This window comes from Cervus canadensis, chromosome 16, assembly GCF_019320065.1.
Source record: "Cervus canadensis isolate Bull #8, Minnesota chromosome 16, ASM1932006v1, whole genome shotgun sequence".
Taxonomy (NCBI): Eukaryota; Metazoa; Chordata; class Mammalia; order Artiodactyla; family Cervidae; genus Cervus; species Cervus canadensis.
In genome coordinates, this window is record NC_057401.1 from 13330137 (window position 1) to 13349107 (window position 18971).

Sequence of the window (18971 nt, forward strand, 5' to 3'; positions counted from 1 at the left end):
TCTGTTAACCATTTCAGTTAATTTAGGATCCGTTATGTCTTAATGATCATAATCTTTTTTTTTCCCCAATTATTTTTATTAGTTGGAGGCTAATTACTTTACAATATTGTAGTGGTTTTTGCCATACATTGACATGAATCAGCCATGGATTTACATGTGTTCCCCATCCTGAACCCCTTAATAATCATAATCTTAACTCAGTGATTTATTTCCTGATTCTAGTCTCCCTTTTTTTAACTGTTTTTTGGGTTTTTTTAAACCTCTTAAGGTTCTCCACTAATAGAACCAGAGATTTGAGATATTCTTAAAAGGAAGCATTCATTACCAGAAGTTATCATGAACTTGTTAAGTCATATTGGATAAGCTCAATTTTTTTAAATGAAGTATATGAACTATTGATACATATTACAAAATGATAGGTTACTTTCTCTGTCAAGCTAGAAAAATGGATGTATTAGTGGTCTCAAGCTGCTATAACAAAATACCAAAGATTAGGTGGCTTAAACAAAAGAAATTTATTTTCTCACAGTTTTGGTGGCCAGACATCTAAAGTGCATTCAGTTTATTTAAAATAAGTAAATTGATTTTTTATTTTTAACTTTCCCAGTTTTATTGCATTTATATTTTGTTCTATACCATCATTCATGTATACATTTAGTCTTTATTGTACATTGTTAGATTCCATTCTTATCATATTTTACCTTTGATTTTTGAGTTTTTAAGTTTAATCCATTATTTCCTATGATGGGTTTCTTTAACAATTAATTTGCTCAAGAAGAATTCCTGGGTGTTTTATTTTTGATATTTTAACTGCTGACATAGTTTGCTGTATAATTAGAGGCTTATCTTTGGCAGAGATTTTAAAAAATCACAAGACTTGGTAGTGGGTTTCTCCATTTTTCTTAGATGGAAATGTGCTGTGGAGAAGTTGAGGCCATCCTGCAGATGTTTTCTGGCATGACTACTTGCCTGAAAGATTCTTTATGTCTGATCTTCAGTAACTTAATGAGGATATGTCACCATGTTGATCATTCAGTATCAGTTTTGCTTTGATGATATATTGTTTCTTGGGGCAGATTTAGGTCACATTTCATTTCATGAAAATTTTATTATATTTTATAGTGCTTTTGTTGTTCAGTCGCTAGGTAGTGTCCAACTCTGTGTGACCTCATCTTCTCTATCCTTACTATCTCCCTGAGTTTGCTCAAACTCATGTCCATTGAGTGGGTGATGCTGTCCAACCATCTCATCCTGTCACCACCTCCTCCTCTTGCTCTCAATCTCTCCCAGTATCAGTGTCTTTCCCAAAGAGTCGGCTCTTCACGTCAGGTGGCCAAAGTACTGGAGCTTCAGCTTCAGCATCAGTCCTTCTAATGCATATTCAGGGTTAATTTCCCTTAGGATTGACTGGTTTTATTTCTTTGCTGTACTAGGGACTCTCGAAGGTCTTCTCCTGCACCACAGTTTGCAAGCATCAATTCTTTGGTGCTCAGACTTCTTTATGGTTCCATTCTCACATCCATGCATGGCTACTAGAAAAACCATAGCTTTGACTATATGGATCTTTGTCAGCAAAGTGATGTCTCTGCTTTTTAATATGCTGTCTGGGTTTGTCATAGTTTTTCCTCCAAGACGCAAGCATCTTTCAATTTCGTGGCTGCAATCACCATCTGCAGTGATTTTGGAGCCCCAGAAATTTCTGTCACTGTTTCCAGTTTTCCCCCATTTATATGCCATGAAGTGATGCGATCAGATGCTGTGATCTTCATTTTTTGAATGTTGGGTTGTAAGCCGGCCATTTCACTCTCTGCTTTCACATTCATTAGGAGGTTCTTTAGTTTGTCTTCGCTTTCTGCCATTAAAGTGGTATCCTCTGTATAACTGAGTTTGTTGATACTTCTCCCCGCAATCTTGATTCCAACTTGTGAATCTTCTAGCCCGACATTTAGCATGATGTACTTACTCTGCATGTAAATTAAATAATCAGGGTGACGGTATATAGCCTTGACGTATTCCTTTCTCAGTAACGTTGAACCAGTCCGCTGTTCCATATCCAGTTCTAACTGTTGCTTCTTGTCCTGCCACACAAGTTTCTTAGGACACAGGTAAGGTGGTCTGGCATTTCCATCTTTTTAAGAGTTTTCTACAGTTTGTTGTGATCCACATAGTCAAAGGCTTTAGTGTAGTCAGTGAAGCAGAAATAGATTTTTTTTTTTAAATTCCTTGCTTTTTCTGTGATCCAGTAGATCTTTGCAATTTGTTCTCTGTTTCCTCTGTCTTTTCTAAATCCATCTTACACACCTGGAAGTTCTCGGTTCACATACTGCTGAAGCCTAGCTTGAAGGATTTTGAGCATCGTCTTACTAGTGTGTGAAATGAGAGCAGTTGTAACATAATTTGAACATTCTTTGGCATTGCCGTGCTTTGGGATTGAAATGAAAAGTTATCTTTTCCAGTCCTGTGGCCACCACTGAGTTTTCCAAATTTGCTGGCATATTGAGTGCAGCACTTTCATAGTATCATCTTTTAGGATCTGAAATAGCTCAGCTAGAATCCCATCATCTCCACTAGCTTTATTCATAGTAGTACTTCCTAAGGCTCATGAGACTTCACACTCTAGGATGTCTGGCTCTAGGTGAGTGACCACACCATTGTGGTTAGCTAGGTCATTAAGACCTTTTTTGTAAAGTTCTGTGTATTCTTGCCACCTCTTCTTAATCTCTTCTGTTTCCTTTAGGTCCTTGCTGTTTATGTACTTTATTATATGTTGTTATATTGCCTTTATTATAGAACTATATTGCCATTTCTGTCCTTTATTATATGCTTATCATATCTTGATGTTTAAACATTTTCTGTTTCCTTTCATTATAATTTTTCTCTGCATTTTCTTTGATTGTCTCAAACCTTTATATTTTTATCTGTGCCTAGCTGCTGCTTCAGAGAAGGCAATGGCACCCCACTCCAGTACTCTTGCATGGAAAATCCCATGGACAGAGGAGCCTGGTAGGCTGCAGTCCATGACGTTGCTAAGAGTCGGAAATGACTGAGTGACTTCACTTTCCCTTTTCACTTTCCTGCATTGGAGAAGGAAATGGCAACCCACTCCAGCGTTCTTGCCTGGAGAATCCCAGGGACGGGTGAGCCTGGTGGGCTGCCGTCTGTGGGGTCGCACAGAGTTGGACACTACTGAAGCGACTTAGCAGCAGCAGCAGCAGCTGCTTCTTACTTCTTTATCAGTTTGGTAATTGTATTTGCTTTCATCACTAGTGAATCATATGCTGCTTTTTACCTCTCTTCCATTTAGTAAGGTATTAGGGGGACAGGAGATGATATCTCCAGCTTTACCATCTTTACTCAGTAATCACATTTGTTTTTGTCAGAATTATTTTGCTATTTCTTTTATATATTTGTATTTCTATGAGACCTTATAAGGACTCTGTGGTAATCTTTGACTGCTGTCAGGAAAGTACTGGATTTCACTATCATAGGAAATGTAGTTAATTGAATATCTGAACTCAAAAGCTCCTGGTTTCACTTAGTACATCGTCTTGGAAGATTTCCCATAGAACCTTATCCTATTGAACATTTTTAGCAGTAATTTGGATAGAGGTAGAAAACATAGTCATCAAAGTTTGTAAATGATATGAAACTGAAGAGGACTAGAGAGTAAATTTTTTGGATGACAAAATTAAAACTGTATTTTTTAATTGCCATGATAAAATAGTATAGTCTGAATAAAATAGAACGATATTTAGTGGAGGTACATAAAATATCTTTCTTGGGTTTAAAACATTAAAGAATAAAGGAGACATATCTTAGCTAGACACAGTGAAACTCTAGAATGGAACTGGAATGAGATCTATTCTCTGTCTTTCCAGGAAAAAAAGAACTAGTGAGTTGAGTTAATATTAGGAACCATCAAGAACTGTGAAAAGATGAGCAAGTCTCCCCAGGAAGCAAGTTTTCTGTCCTGAAACTGTATCATTTCAGTCTAAAATGTCATTTGATATTTCGATTGGGGAGGTTCAAAAATTAGATTTCCCTTTATATGAGTGTATATAATATGTGTAATATACTTTACCTATTATGTATTTATAGATAGGTAGGTAGATAGTCTGAATTGTATGTTTTAGTAATTACAAAAGATTTCCCTGTCTTAGAGAATGTTTCAGCTGTATTTTTATGAACCTTAATATTTAGTACAACAGGTTGTTTTCTTTCAGAATTCTTTTTTTATATATAAATTAATTAATTAATTTATTTTACTTTACAACATTGTATTGGTCTTGCCATACATTGACTCGAATCTGCCCTGGATGTACATGTGTTCCCCATCCTGAACCCCCCTCCCACCTCCCTCCCCACAGAATTCTTTTAAAGTCATCTCATTTTAAATGTTTGGTTTTAGTATATCTTGTATCATTGCAATCGAGAGATATTAATTTAAAAGATTAAAAAAAATTTTTAATAGTCTAATAGCTTGCCATTGTCAGAACTGAAATTTTAATTCCTTATTATTCACACTTCCCTCAAAGAAAGACATTCAAGAATCAACTGCACAGCTGATAACACTGCATGAAATGTTAGAGGTAAGTGTTTTGTGTAGTTGTTTTGTCTTCAAGATTTGTCTTGATTAGTGATTTATCGGCAATTATACACAAACTTGGGGCTTCCCAGGTGGCTCAGTTGTAAAGAATTCACCTGCCAATGAAGGAGATGAGTGTTTGATCCCTGAACAGGGATGATCCCCTGGAGGAGTAAGTGGCAACCCTCTCCAGTATTCTTGCCTGAAAAATTCCAATGGACAGAGGAGCCTGACCGGCCACAGTGTATGGGGATTGCAAAGAGTTGGATGCAACTGAGTGACTAAGTACAGGCACATACTCAGGTTTGAAAAAGAAAAAAAGGCTGCTTTAGTTTTTAAGGTATACACCAAATTTTATTACATATATTAATTTATCTTTAGTATAAAATTAGTTTCTATTTTCTGTGTAGTAAGAAAGAATATTTTTTAAGAGAAGATGAAACTAAAATCTTACCCTTAATTGTATTCCAGATTATTACTTTAAGAAAATTTTTATGATGTTATTTAGTATCTACACAGTGAAACCCTTTGCTGTTATGTAATCTATACATACTTTCTCTGCCTGACATTTACTTTTTTTTTTTAAATGAATATCTTTGACCCTTAAAAAAAGTTTTTGAACTTTGGCCAAGTTATCAACTTTATTAAATACTTTAGATCTTGATATGACGACCTATTGCAAATTGGGTGAACAGGAAGGTAGATGGTCTGTGAAGAGCTGTTTAACAATTAATGTGACTTTTTAAAATAATTGATAAGTTAGAATAAAGTGATTTCAGAAAAGTTGCTTCATAGTAATTTTATGAAAAGTCTTTGTCTAGTTAAAGTCTTCATTTATCTAGTTAAGTGTTTTTGAATACTAAAGTCTTTATCTAGCTAAGTGGTTATGGTACCTCTACTTTCCTGTTCACCCAATTTGCAATAGGTTGTCATATCAAGATCTAAAGTATTTAATATAGTTGATAATTTGGCCAAAGTTCAAAAACTTTTTTTAAGGGTCAAAGATATTTGTGAAAAAAAAAAAACAAAAAAGTAAATGTCAGGCAGAGAAAGCATGTACCTTTGATACCTCAGGATATCTTAATATAGAATATTATTATTTTGAAAAGCAAAATACAGATTTTTTTTTATTTTTTCCATTTATTTTTATTAGTTGAAGGCTAATTACTTTACAATATTGTAGTGTTTTTTGCCATACATTGACATGAATCAGCCATGGATTTACATGTGTTCCCCATCCCGATCCCCCCTCCTGCCTCCCTCTCCATCCCATCCCTCTGGGTCTTCCCAGTGCACCAGCCCTGAGCACTTGTCTCATGCAAATAAGGTACCATTACACGCCAGTCAGAATGGCTGCTATCCAAAAGTCTACAAGCAATAAATGCTGAAGAGGGTGTGGAGAAAAGGGAACCCTCTTACACTGTTGGTGGGAATGCAAACTAGTACAGCCGCTATGGAGAACAGTGTGTAGATTCCTTAGAAAACTGGAAATAGAACTGCCATATGACCCAGCAATCCCACTCCTGGGCATACACACCGAGGAAACCAGAACTGAAAGAGACACCTGTACCCCAGTGTTCATCGCAGCACTGTTTATAATAGACAGGACATGGAAGCAACCTGGATGCCCATCAACAGATTTTTTTAGATTGTAATTTGAATCTTTCAGCATATTCCAATTTACTTCCAATTTATACTGAAACTAAAACTACCATTTCTCATGGATGACTTGATTTTTTTTAAAATAAAGATTGTCATATGTGTGGCAAGTATTGACAGTTAACTCGGAAATACATGTGTAATTTTTGAATAGTGCACTATGGGATACCATATAAAGCTTAGATTTAGGAGCCATTACATACCAAGGCTTGTATTATCAATGATAACTGTAAACTAAATTTATACTGCTGTTCAATGAAAAGTAAAATAATATATACATATTCACTTTAAAGTAGAATTTTTAACATTTAATTATTTCTGGCATTTAGTAGGATTTTGATTGATATTATTTATGTAGCAATGAAAAGTAAGATTTTAAATTATATTAAAATTTGAGCAAATTGCTCTAAAGTGGGAATAATATTCTCTTATGATCATACCTAAAACAAATGAGACCAACAGCTTTTTTCTCCAGGATGTGGTTCTTGAAATAACTAAAATTAGGGAATTCCCTGGTGGCCTGGTGGTTAGCATTCTGGGCTTTCACTGCCACAGTCCATGTTCAGTCCCTGGTTGAGGAACTGAGATTCTGCACTGTCACAGCCAAAAAAAAGAAGAATTAGCTAAAATTTATGACACGTGAAATTTTAAGAATTGGAATGTTAAAAAACAAAAATTGTGGTGTTGATATTATCATGAAATGTGATTGAGATGAGAACTTAGTAGTTTAATTATATTTCTGTGACACTTTTACTGTTGTTAGCTGTTAAGTCATGTCCAACTCTTTTATGACCCCATGGACTATAGCCCGGCAGGCTCTTTGTACATGGGATTTTCCAGCAAGAATACTGGAGTGGGTTGCCATTTTCTTCTTCAGGGGATCTTCCCGACCTAGGGATCGAACCCCTGTCTCCTGCATTGCAGGCAGATTCTTTACTGCTATGATATAAATTTTATTTTTCCTTTTCTGTGTTTCTTAAAATAATATCTTAAAAAAAATAATATCTTTAAGTTAAAACTTTGGCATGGCAGTTCAAAGATATGGATTGTAATCTATTATCTTTTACTAATTATGTACCCCTTGAGGAATCTTTTAACCCTATGAATCCTGGTTTTATAATTTTTGAAGGCACTTTGTGGGAACTGAGGAGGTAGAGTAATAATTGATACATATTTAACATTTTTCATTATATCTCATAGAATATTAATGTTCAAATATTTAATGTGTGTTTCTTACAAAACTTCTTTAATGCCCTGAATCTGGGAAAGATGGGTCATTCTCAGTGCATATTAGCATCTTTCTTGAGCTTATTTAACCACAGAACCCTGTTACTCCATGCTGAGAGCATTGCTAGGGAGATCAATTTCATGGAATGTGGTTCAAGAAATGTTAGTCTTACATAATTTACTACAGGTATTGAAAACTTCTCAATATCCTTAGTGAAGAGATCAAAGATGTTTGAGATAATTTGAAGGAAATAATGATGATAGAATTTTTGTTTTGAAGGTTTATCAGATGAATAAGTGGCTTTGAGTGGAGGGGGAAGATTGGTGTTTTCTATTTCCCTGAAATATTAAGATGTGTACAATTTTTTGAACTTTGTTTTTCAATTTGAAGAAATGGTTATAACCAAATTTCTAACATAAATTATTAATCTTGAGAGAAGTGGGAGAATTGTAAATGCTTTTTAACAAGTTTTTAGGAAATGTTTTAAAAATTCAGGTGCAAAGATTCATTTTAAAGCTATTTCCATTCAGTAATATTTGTAGTTTTTTAAAAAAGAGAATCAACTATTTAATACATAGAAATTGCGATTAAACAATTATTCAAAGAGAAAAGAGATCAACATTCTTTGGTTAAAAAAAAACTGTTTTAATATATCTGTATCAATTTTTTTTTCCAAGTAAGATGTATCTTGAATGATGTTTTTTCCTAGATTCTTTTAAATAGATTATTTGGTGTTCCACATGACCCATATGTCAAAATTAGTGATTCTTTTTGGCCACCTTATATTGAGCTGCTCCTGCGTAATGGAATTGCCTTGAGACATCCAGAAGATCCAACCCGAATAAGATTAGAAGCCTTCCATCAGTAAAAAGATGGTGTTTTTTTCACACAGTACATAAAGAATCTTGTCATTCAAGGATAATGGAAACACAGAATTACTTGGATAAAGAATGTTATTTGCTAATCAAAGCCCATAATATAGTCCATTTTCCTTTCAGGCTTAAAATGACTCATGCTGCCATCTACTATTCACTTAAAAATGATAGCTTCATAGTCAATGCTTTGTGTTTTCAACTGAGTTGACAAGAATAAGTAAAAAACATTCTAGACTTAATCATTATAATACTTTAAATATACCTTACTTCTGCAGTATTCTTTGGAAAATTCTTTGTTAATTATATTCCTAATGTAATGTTTTTCTCTTAAAATATATGCCAGTTTATTTTATGCATTTCAAGTTCTATTTGGTGCTTACATCCTTTAAATTTATAAATTATGGTGAAAGGCCATAATTTGCTGGAGGTTAAAAAACTGACTTAGTATCTTAATGTATAATGTAGCATAATTTTTAAGTATATAGTACATCTGTTCCATGTGTACTACAATATTTCTAGGTTTGTTAAAAATTGGAATATTAAAAAATAATGAATAAAGGTAGCATGAAAACTATTTTAATGTGTATTATATTACAAGTGATATATATATTAAACCTTTCTTGATTCTGTTAATTATTACTAATGATATTGTGTTCATAAAATTTTTTTAATCCTCTGTGACATTTTTGTAAATAAAATTCTCATTTAAAATTCTCTAGCTTTTTTGGGGATGTGGCATGATATTTTAATAAATAGACTTTATCATAGGTAGATAAGTGACAATATAATTAAATAAGTGACAATATAATTAAACTACATATATGTATAAGTATATACATATAACTAGAGAATTCCAAACACTTTTTGTATCATTAGTTTTCAGAGTGGACTTGGTGTATATTTTTATTTTTTGAAATTGATTTCTACTGCATTGTATTATTCAAGTTTATTTACCTTGAATACTAAATCTCTCTTAAAACAGGCAAAAACTTCCAAGTAAACTGTGTCCCTTTTGTAGAAAATACAATGCTGTTATATTTTAGAAAACTTGTAAGTTCTTTTTCAGGAAGATGACATACAAAAATACCTTACTAGAATACTCTAGTTGAGATTCAAAGGAATGAGCAACTTACTATTCCTTGAAGTTACTAGAAAAAGGAAAATGGTGGTGGCAGAATAAGTTTGACAGTATTTCTACAGAGCAGATAATACTGTTGTCTGTGAACTTCTCTGTGTTGTGAATTACAGAAATCAATAGATAAAAGCAGTAAACAATTTGATGATTTATTTGGTAAGTCTTGATTTCACACTTATTAAGTTGGATCTTTTTATCACAGCATCTTTTGTAAAATTTTTTTTATATAATTTAATTTATTTGTTACTTTTGGCTGTACCGAGTCTTCATTGCTGTGCGGGCTTTTTACTTGTTGCAGCAAGCAAAGGCTCCTCTCTAGTTGTGGTGCACAGGCTTCTCATTGTGGTGGCTTCTCTTCTTGCCGAGCATGGGCTCTAGGGTGCATGGGCTTGTGTAAAGTTTTAAAGAAAACTATGATGATTGCATCCTACTTTTTAATTTGCTAATCCAGCCTTCTTATATAGCACAGTTTTTTGCCCACTTTTCATCTCAATCATAAACAAAGTAAATTACAGTAGAATTAGTCTTGATTTGTACCCCATCTAAGCTTACAGGCCTTGAAGGGTTTTTTTTGTTGTTGTTTTTGTGTGTGTGTGTGTGGTTTTGAGTATGTTGGAGAAAATGTTTCAGTTTTTGAAAACTTGTATGTAGGGGCCATCACTGTGGATCCCAGGAACATTAAGAGGGTAATGAGTATTATGAATAACTGTTCTCATAAATGTTATAAATTAGATGAACTGGACCAATTTTATGGAAGACACAACCTACTAAAATTCACACAAGGAAAAATCGCCACTTTGCATAAGCCTATATATTAAAGAAATTGAATCAATAATTATTAAACTTTCAAAACAGAAAACATCAGACCCAAATGGTTTCACTGGTGAATTCTATCAAATATTTGAGAAGAAAATGATGACAGTTCTGTACAATCTGTTCCAAAAAATAGAAGCTTATTCTTTCTATGAGGCTGGCATTACTCTAATACCAAAACCAGACATTACATTATCCTAATACTAGAACCAAAGACTTTTTAAGAAAGGGCAACTACAGATATCTTTTATGAACACAGGCACAAATATCCTCAACAAAATAATCAAATTCAGCAATATATTAAAAGAACTATGCACCACAGCCAAGTGGTATTTATTCCAAATATTCAAGACTGGTTCAACATTCAAATATCAATTAATGTAACCCTTCATATTATCAAAATAGAAAATAGAAAAATCATATGATGACACCAATAGGTTATTAAAAAGCTATATGACAAAATCAAATACCTATTCATGGTGAAAGCTCTCAGCAAGCTAGAAATAGAAACTTCCTTAGCTTGATAAAGAGCATCCACAATCTTGTACATTATTATTCTTTTTAAAAAAATTATAGAAAACGTACAGCTGACATGCTTACTGGTGAGAAACCAGATGCTTTTTCTCTAAGACCAGGAACAAGGCAAGAATGTGTCCTCTCACCAGTGCTATTCAGCATTGTACTGGGAGTTGAATAAATTTATGTGGAAAGACAAAAGACCCAGAATGTCTGCCATATTGAAGAAGAACAATGTGGAAGAACTGACAGCAACCTTAAGATTCATTGTAAATCTGTAGTAACCAACATTGTGAAGTTGGTGCAAAAGCAGATAATGGATCACTGCAACAGAGTAGAGAGCTCAGAAGTAGACCCATACAAATATGATCAGCTAATCTTTGACAAAGAGGAAAGGCAATCCAATGGAGAAAGCTCTGTCGTTTTCAACAAGTGGTGATAGAACTGTACATGCATATGCAAAGAAAGAAAGCTGGGCACTGCTATAGTGACATTACACCTTTAAATTAACTCAAAATGAATCATAGACCTAAATATAAAATGCACAACTACAAAACTTCTAGAAAATAATATAAAATCTAGTGTGACTTTGAGTTTGGTGAAGACAAAAAGTTGATAAACTGGATTTTATTAAAATTAAAACTTTTTGTTCTGTTAAAAACAAAGTGGAAAAATTGTTTGCAGAACACATATACCAAAAAGATAAAAGATAGAACTCAACAAAATACAGAAAACTCAACAATAAGAACAAACATCCCAATTAAAAAGAGGGCAGATTACTGGGTTGGGCGGGTCGGGCTGGGGAGGGGTTTGGGGGTGAGCCCTGGGTCCCTCCCCCACAGTGAGGAGATGGGTGAGGATGTGCTCCCTCTCATGGGCTCAGGCATAGAGCTGACTAAGGTGCCAGCTATTCAACAGAAAAAAACTATGGCATTTCTAAACCAGTTTGTGGTGCACACTGTACAGTTCCTCAACTGCTTTTCTACAGTTTGTGGGGAGAAACTAGCAGACCTTTCTCTTCGTATCCAGCAGATTGAAACAACTCTCAATATTTTAGATGCAAAGTTATCATCTATCCCGGGCCTAGATGATGTCACATTTGAAGTATCTCCTGTAAATGTCGCTAGGATCACAAACGGAACACACTCTGAAGCCACTTCAGAGCAATCACAGCAGAACAGTTTACAAGACTCTGGACCACAGGAAAGTGAAGTAACACCAGAAAGTATCTTAACTGTAGCCAAGGATCCAAGATATGCCAGATATCTCAAAATGGTTCAAGTGGGTGTTCCAGTGGTGGCAATAAGAAACAAAATGATATTGGAAGGACTAGACCCAGATCTTCTTGAGAGGCCAGATGCTCCAGTGCCTGATGGTGAAGGTGAAAAAAACACAGAAGAAAGTTCAGATAACAAATCTTCTTTTAGTGACTAAGCTTCATTTACATAACAATTACATACACATGTGTTAGTGTACCTTTACATTCTATAAGAGAGCCTGGACTGTAATTAGTTAAAACAACATCAAGTGGCTACAGATCTGCTACCAAGCTTCCTCTGTGTTAAAAAAAATAAAGCATTTATAATATATATATACAAAAAAGAGGGCAAAATGTCTAAACTGACACCTGTCCAAACAAGATAAACAGCAAGTAAGAAGATGAAAAGATTTCCACATTGTATGTCATCAAGAAAATGCAAATTGAAAAACAATGAGATACCACTAAACACTCATCAGAATGACCACATGCTGACAGTGTGGAACGACAGAAACTCATTTATTGCTGGTGGGAATGCAAAATACAGTCATTTGGAAAAAAAGGTACTAAGCATACTCTTACTATGCAATCCACCAATTATGCTTCTTGGTATTTACCCAAATGAGTTGAAAACTTACATTCACACAAAATCTTGCACACCAATGAGTTTAGCAGCCTTTTTCATGATTGTCGAAAATTGGAAGCAATCCAGATGTTCTTCAGTAATTGAATGGACAAATCATGGGACAATGGATTGCAATGGCTTATTCAGATATGAAATCAAATGAACTATCAAGCCACAAAAAAGGATGAAGGAAACTTAAATGCATATTCCTAAGTGAAAGAAAAGTGAAGTCACTCAGTCGTGTCCAACTCTTCGCAACCCCGTGAACTGTAGCCTACCAGGCTCCTCTGTCCATGGGATTCTCCAGGCGAGAATACTGGAGTGGGTTGCCATTTCCTTCTCTAGGGGATCTTCCCAACCCAGGGATTGAACCCCGGTCTCCTGCATTGGAGGCAGATGCTTTAACCTCTGAGCCACCAGGGAAGCCTCTGAAAAGCCTACATACTGTATGATTCCAGCTGTCTGATATTCTGGAAAAGGCAAAAATATGAAGACAGTTGAAAGATGATTGATTGTGGTTTTAGGGGATTGGTAGTGGGTAGGGCAGGAGGGGTGGGATGAATAGGTGAATTACAGGTGATTTTCAGGGCAGTGAAACTATTCTTTATGATAAGTGTATTGGTGGATACATAACATTATGCATTTATTAAAACCCATAGAACTATACAAAAAATGAATCCGATGTAAACTATGGACTTTAGTTAATAATAATGTATCAATATTAATTCATCAGTTTGAACAAGTGTAACACCAAATATAAGATGTTAATGATAGTGGAAACTGTGCGCAAAGGAAAGGAAGTATATGGAAACTGAGGAATTGGAGAAAGATTTTTCTTACTGATTTAAAAAAATAAACATGAAACTGTTTGTGGTGTTCTGGTGGATGTTATTACATCTGCATGAAACATCTATGAGTCTTTAGCCATTTTGTAACCATTTGGAGAGCTGCCATGGAAGAATCTGGCATATTTAGTGTGGCAGTATCTCAAAAAAGTAACAAATCCTGATGTTATTGAACCAGGTAATTGACCATAGAGCTGCGGTACTAGGGAGCATGATTTACAAGAAAATACATTTTCTTTCTGAGGCAGATTTTTTTTGTTTGTTTTTTGAAACTGAAGACATTCTACCAATGTAACCAAACCATCAAATAGAACTTTAACTTGCTGAAATTAATTTTATGAAACAGTCTGACAAAGACTTTAAAATGTGTATTTTGAGGTTGCTGGGAGAAATTAATTTACATTGTAATACAAAAATAGGAACAAATGAAACAACATTTGGTTATAAATAGGAATTAATTGTATGTCCCATATATGATTAAATATAGTGACTTAAATACAGATTCTACAAGTAGGATAAACTCTTGATTGGATAGAGTTATAGATTGAATTAGTTAATTGAAAGATAATTTGAAGAATTCATCCAGAAAAATTAAAAAAATTATGAAGAGCAGATAAAAAAGAACAAATTGAAGCACTTCGACATAGAAGTTCCTGTTGGAAAGAATAGCAGGAATGATTGATAAGCAATATTTGAATAGATAATAGCTGAAAACTTTTCTGCAGAAGAACTAAAAGCCTCAGAAAAATGTACACTGAATACTGTGCAGGATAGGCCACACTGTGAAACAGTTTATAAAGCTGTCAAATATCAAAGAAAAAGAATTTTCAAAGATACTAAAGAGAAAAGATAGTTTACAAAGACAAAAATAGCAATTATATCATTCATTTGCAAAAATAGAAGGGCTGAGGGGGTCTCTGTATGGTTTCTTTTATAAAAAGACTCATCCTGTTTATGAGTGTTTTATCCTCATGACCTAAGCATCTCCCCAAAGGCCCACCTCCTAATACAGTCACATCAGGCATTAGGATTTCCAGAAGTTGGGAGCAATCAACTGAATTGAATGTTATTGGGAGTTCAAGTGAGAACTAAAAAATCGACCACAAAATTTGTCTACATGTATGCCCAAAAAGGGCTTCCCTGGGGCTCAGAGGGTAAAGCGTCTGCCTACAATGTGGGAGACCCGGGTTCAATCCCTGGCTTGGGAAGATACCCTGGAGAAGGAAATGGCAACCCACTCCAGTACTCTTGCCTGGAAAATCCCATGGACTGAGAAGGCTGGTAGGCTACAGTCCACGGGTGGCAAAGAGTCGGACACGACTGAGCGACTTCACTTTCACTTTCATGTCCAAAAAAATCATTATTTAGGCTGCACTGAGTTATCTTGTTTGAAGCCCAGAGTACTTACTCATTAAATTATGTAAATTATTGCAGTCCATCTGTAACTTCATTGAGTGGAAGAACCTTGCCTTTTATTTTTATACTCTTGCCCTCTGAAGAGTAGGCAGTTGTTATTGGCATATCAGGGTCTTTGCTATTGTTGTTCAGTCGCTAAGTCATGTTGGACTCTTCGACCCCATGAACTGCAGCACACCAGGCTTCCCTGTCCTTCAGTATCTCCTAGAGTTTTGGTCAGACTCATGTCCATTGAGTCAGTGAGCCTATCTAACCATCTCATCCTCTGTCATCCCCTTCTCTTGCCCCTAGTCTTTCCTGGCATCAAGGCCTTTGCTGTTAGCTCAGTGATATTCTTTGACTTTTTCTTCTCCTTTCTGAATGATAGATATTTGTATAATACAGTTAAAAGTAATTGGTTATACACACACTTTTCTTAGCAAGTTAAAAAAAAAATCCTGCAATTGATCTCATACTCAATAAGTTAAATAAAGAAAGAAAAGTTAAAGTGAAATTATTTTTTTGTCACTATCTGTAGAAAAAGTTTTGTATATAAAGACTGAAATTATAAAATAAAACACAGTACATGAATTTTAGTGAGCTTTGCTCACCCATAATGTATCATTATATTGCTGATTGCAAATTTAAAATATTTTTGAAATTGCCAGGTAAATGCTAACAACAAATCACAGTAATCTTTTTCCTGTTTTTATAAAGTTGCAATTTTTTAAAATTATATAGAGATTAAAATTAATACATACCCATGTATACTCAATACCCTGAATTAGTAGCTGTTAACATTTTGTGGTAATTCAAGTTGTTTTGTTTTTTAAACAGAATTTTATAGATTAGCTGATGCTCACTTTGTACTCCTTAATTCCATCCTGTTTCTCTCCTAGGTTAGTATGATCCCTGAGATACTATGTTCTTCCTCTGCAGACTTTGGTAAGTTTGAGATATATATTTAGTGTTAAAAATATTTATAATAAAGCTTTATATACATATAGTCATATATCTACATTCTATCCCAATTTGAATCATAATGTATCCTATTGCAGCATTTCAACTTAATGTTATATAATTTATCCATGTTGATGTATGTGCCTTTAGTCCATCATTTAACTGCTATATAATACTCCAATGTAGAAATAGATTACAACTTTTTTTTCCCTGTTGATAGCCATTTTGGTTATTTCATTTATTCACTGCTACAAATAATGTTCCCTTACTTATTGTGGATGCTCATCTGCAAGAATTTCTTAGGGTTATGTATTTTAAAATGAAATGGCTGGGTCAAAAATGCACGTCTTCTTCTGGATTAGATATTGCCAGATTTGCTCTTTGTGGTGTTTGCACTTAATTTACCCTTTCATCAACAATATATTAGATGTCACCTCACACCGGTCAGAATGACCATTATGAAAAAATCTACAAACAATAAATGCTAGAGAGTGTTGAGAAAAGGGAACCCTCCTACACTGTTGGTGAGAATGTAAATTAGTACAGCCACTATGGAGAACAGCCTGGAAGTTCCTTAAAACTCTAAAAGTAGAGCTACCATATCATCCTGCAGTCCCACTCCTGGGCATATATCTGAAGAAAACTATAACTGAGAAGGAATCATGCACCCCATTGTTTATTGCAGCACTGTTTGCAATATTTAAGACACAGAAGCAACCTAAATATCTATTGACAGATGAATGGATAAAGAAAACATGGTGTGTGTGTGTGTGTGTGTGTAAATACATATATACAATAGAATACTATTCAACCATTAAAAAGAATGAAATAATGCCATTTGTAGTAACATGGATGGACTTGGAGATTATTATACTAAGTGAAGTTAGATAGATGAAGAAAAATATCATACAGTATCATTTATATGTGGAATCTGAAAAAAGAGTTGCAAATGAACTTATTTATAAAACAGAAACAGACTCACAGACATAGAGAATGAACTTATATTTATCAAGGGAGAAGTGTAAGGGGGAGGGATAGATTGGGAGTTTGGGATTGACATATATACACTGCTATTTAAAATAGATAACCAACAAGGATGAACTGTGTAGCATTAGGAACTCTGCTCAATATTCTGTAATAACCTAAATGGGAATAGAACTTGAAAAAGAATAGATACATGTACATGTATAACTGAATCACCTGAAACTAACACAACATTGTTAATCAACTGTACTCCAGTATAAAATAAAACATTTTTAAAAATAATAAATAATTTTAAAAAAAGAGGAAAAAACCCCAAATATTATATGTCCAGTTTGCCCAGTCCTCCCAAACACTTGATATTATCAAATTGTAACATTTTTGTCACTCTGATGAAAGAAACACTTCCATTTCTATGATTGCTAGCAAGATTGAACATTTCATTACTCATTTATTGGTCCTCAGGTTTTTTTCTCCTGCTACTTTCCTGTTTATACCATTAAAAAATTTTTTTGACCTGTCCCTTATATACTCTTGCCTGGAAAATCCCATGGACGGAGGAGCCTGGTAGGCTACAAGTCCGTGGGGTCACAAAGAGCTGGACACGACTGAGTTACTTCACTTTCACTTTCTATAGATTTATGAGAGTTCTTTCTATAGATTTATGAGAGTTCTTTCAATATTCTTGATATTTATTATGCTTCAGTTATATTGTTAAAATTTTTCTCCCACTTTCTGGTTTATGCTTTTTTAAATGTTTTAAAATTTTTCATTAATAAGTTTAAACTTACCAATCTTTTCCTTTATTGCTTTGAACTTTTGCACATTATCTAAGAAATCCTAAAGTAGTCTTTCAAAGATTAGAAGATATTTATTTTAACTATGTCAAATTCAAATCCAGTCCTATTGAAAGAATAAAATGTTTTGTATAGAAAGTGTATGGAATCTGGTTTTAATGTCTGTGAGGTAAATTTAAAACTCATCATCTTTAGAGATAGTCACTTGCTTCAATTTAATAATTTCAAACAAACACAAAATCAGAATTCTTCATCTCATTTTTTTCTGAAAATACAAGAAAACACAGTAACTTTAAGACATGGCTTGATTTTTAACTAAAAAAATTAAATTTAATTTATATGCTAATAATACATTAATAAACTACCTTATAATTTTTATTACCCTTAAAATTCCCTTGGTCCTTCTTCTCTGACTCTCAATCTCTTCTACCTTTGTTTTTCAGTCTCTGAAATAAATACACACATGTGTGCAATATATGTGTGTAGTGTACAAGTTTCTTCCTCTCCCATGTTTCCATTCATTTCATCTTTGATTTCCTGAAAGTGTCCATTTATTTCCATTTAATTATATTTTTAAAACTGATAGCAAAGATATTTTTAGGTAGGGAGATTGCTATCAATTCCACTTTGCCCATAATCTTTATTTCTTTTTAAAATTTTAAAATTAATTTTTACTATTATTTTTTAAAGCCAGTGTGTCTCCCACTGAGAAGTGAGTGCTTTGTATACACTCTTTTTATCTTCCTTTCCACTATGGTTTATCACAGAATATTGAATATAGTTCCCTGTTCTATGTAGTATGACCTTGTTGTTTATCCATTCTACATATAATAGTTTGCATTTGCCAAACTCCCATTCCATCTCTCCTCTACCCCGATTCCTCCGTCATTTTAAAATGAAACGGTGAAAAGAGAAAGAAAGCTGGAGTAAAAACTTAACGTCTAAGAGTAGGGGATTGTTCGTTATAAAAATTTTAAAGAATTTCTGTTGCAACTTAAATTCATTCAGGGTTTGATTTAAATTTGTTACATATAATTCAACTGAAAAATAATGTCTGGGTAGTGCACTAAAACATTTCCATGCTAATGGAAGTGGTATGTATAGTGTTAGGAGGGCAAAATATTAATACAGTGTTTACATTGCAAGGTAAGGAATGCATGTGCTCTTAGTCACGTCCAGCTCTTTGGGACCTATGGGCTGTAGCCTCCCAGGCCGCTCTGTCCATGGGATTCTCAAGGCAAGAATACTGGAGTGGGTAGCTATTCCAGCCTCCAGGGGATCTTCCTGACCCAGGGATCG

General features: G+C 34.2%; 3 protein-coding genes across 6 annotated transcripts in view; all 3 read left to right on the top strand.

Moving 5' to 3' along the window:
• CENPK (centromere protein K) overlaps nt 1-10520 on the top strand; it is a 32889-nt gene extending 22369 nt beyond the window's left edge. Inside the window, exons 8-9 of one of the 4 annotated variants that reach the window (XM_043488702.1) lie at nt 4536-4589; nt 8182-10520. In XM_043488702.1, the coding sequence (XP_043344637.1) occupies nt 4536-4589; nt 8182-8340 (213 nt within the window). In that variant the 3' untranslated portion in view covers nt 8341-10520. The remainder of the gene's footprint in view (nt 1-4535; nt 4590-8181) is intronic. The other 3 variants (XM_043488700.1, XM_043488699.1, XM_043488701.1) reach the window with 3 other exon arrangements.
• A 1140-nt stretch (nt 10521-11660) lies between these two features.
• On the top strand, nt 11661-12254 carry LOC122454391 (WASH complex subunit 3-like). The gene has a single exon (XM_043488840.1). The coding sequence runs from the start codon at nt 11661-11663 to the stop codon at nt 12243-12245; it is 585 nt and encodes a 194-aa protein (XP_043344775.1). The 3' UTR covers nt 12246-12254.
• A 3504-nt stretch (nt 12255-15758) lies between these two features.
• ADAMTS6 (ADAM metallopeptidase with thrombospondin type 1 motif 6) overlaps nt 15759-18971 on the top strand; it is a 283064-nt gene continuing 279851 nt past the window's right edge. Inside the window, exon 1 of the mRNA XM_043488472.1 lies at nt 15759-15879. The gene's annotated coding sequence lies outside the window, so the exon portion shown is untranslated. The remainder of the gene's footprint in view (nt 15880-18971) is intronic.

Excerpts from the sequence above, each read along its gene's own strand:
- LOC122454391 (XM_043488840.1), top strand. The coding sequence starts at position 11,661 with ATGGGTGAGGATGTGCTCCCTCTCATGGGCTCAGGCATAGAGCTGACT.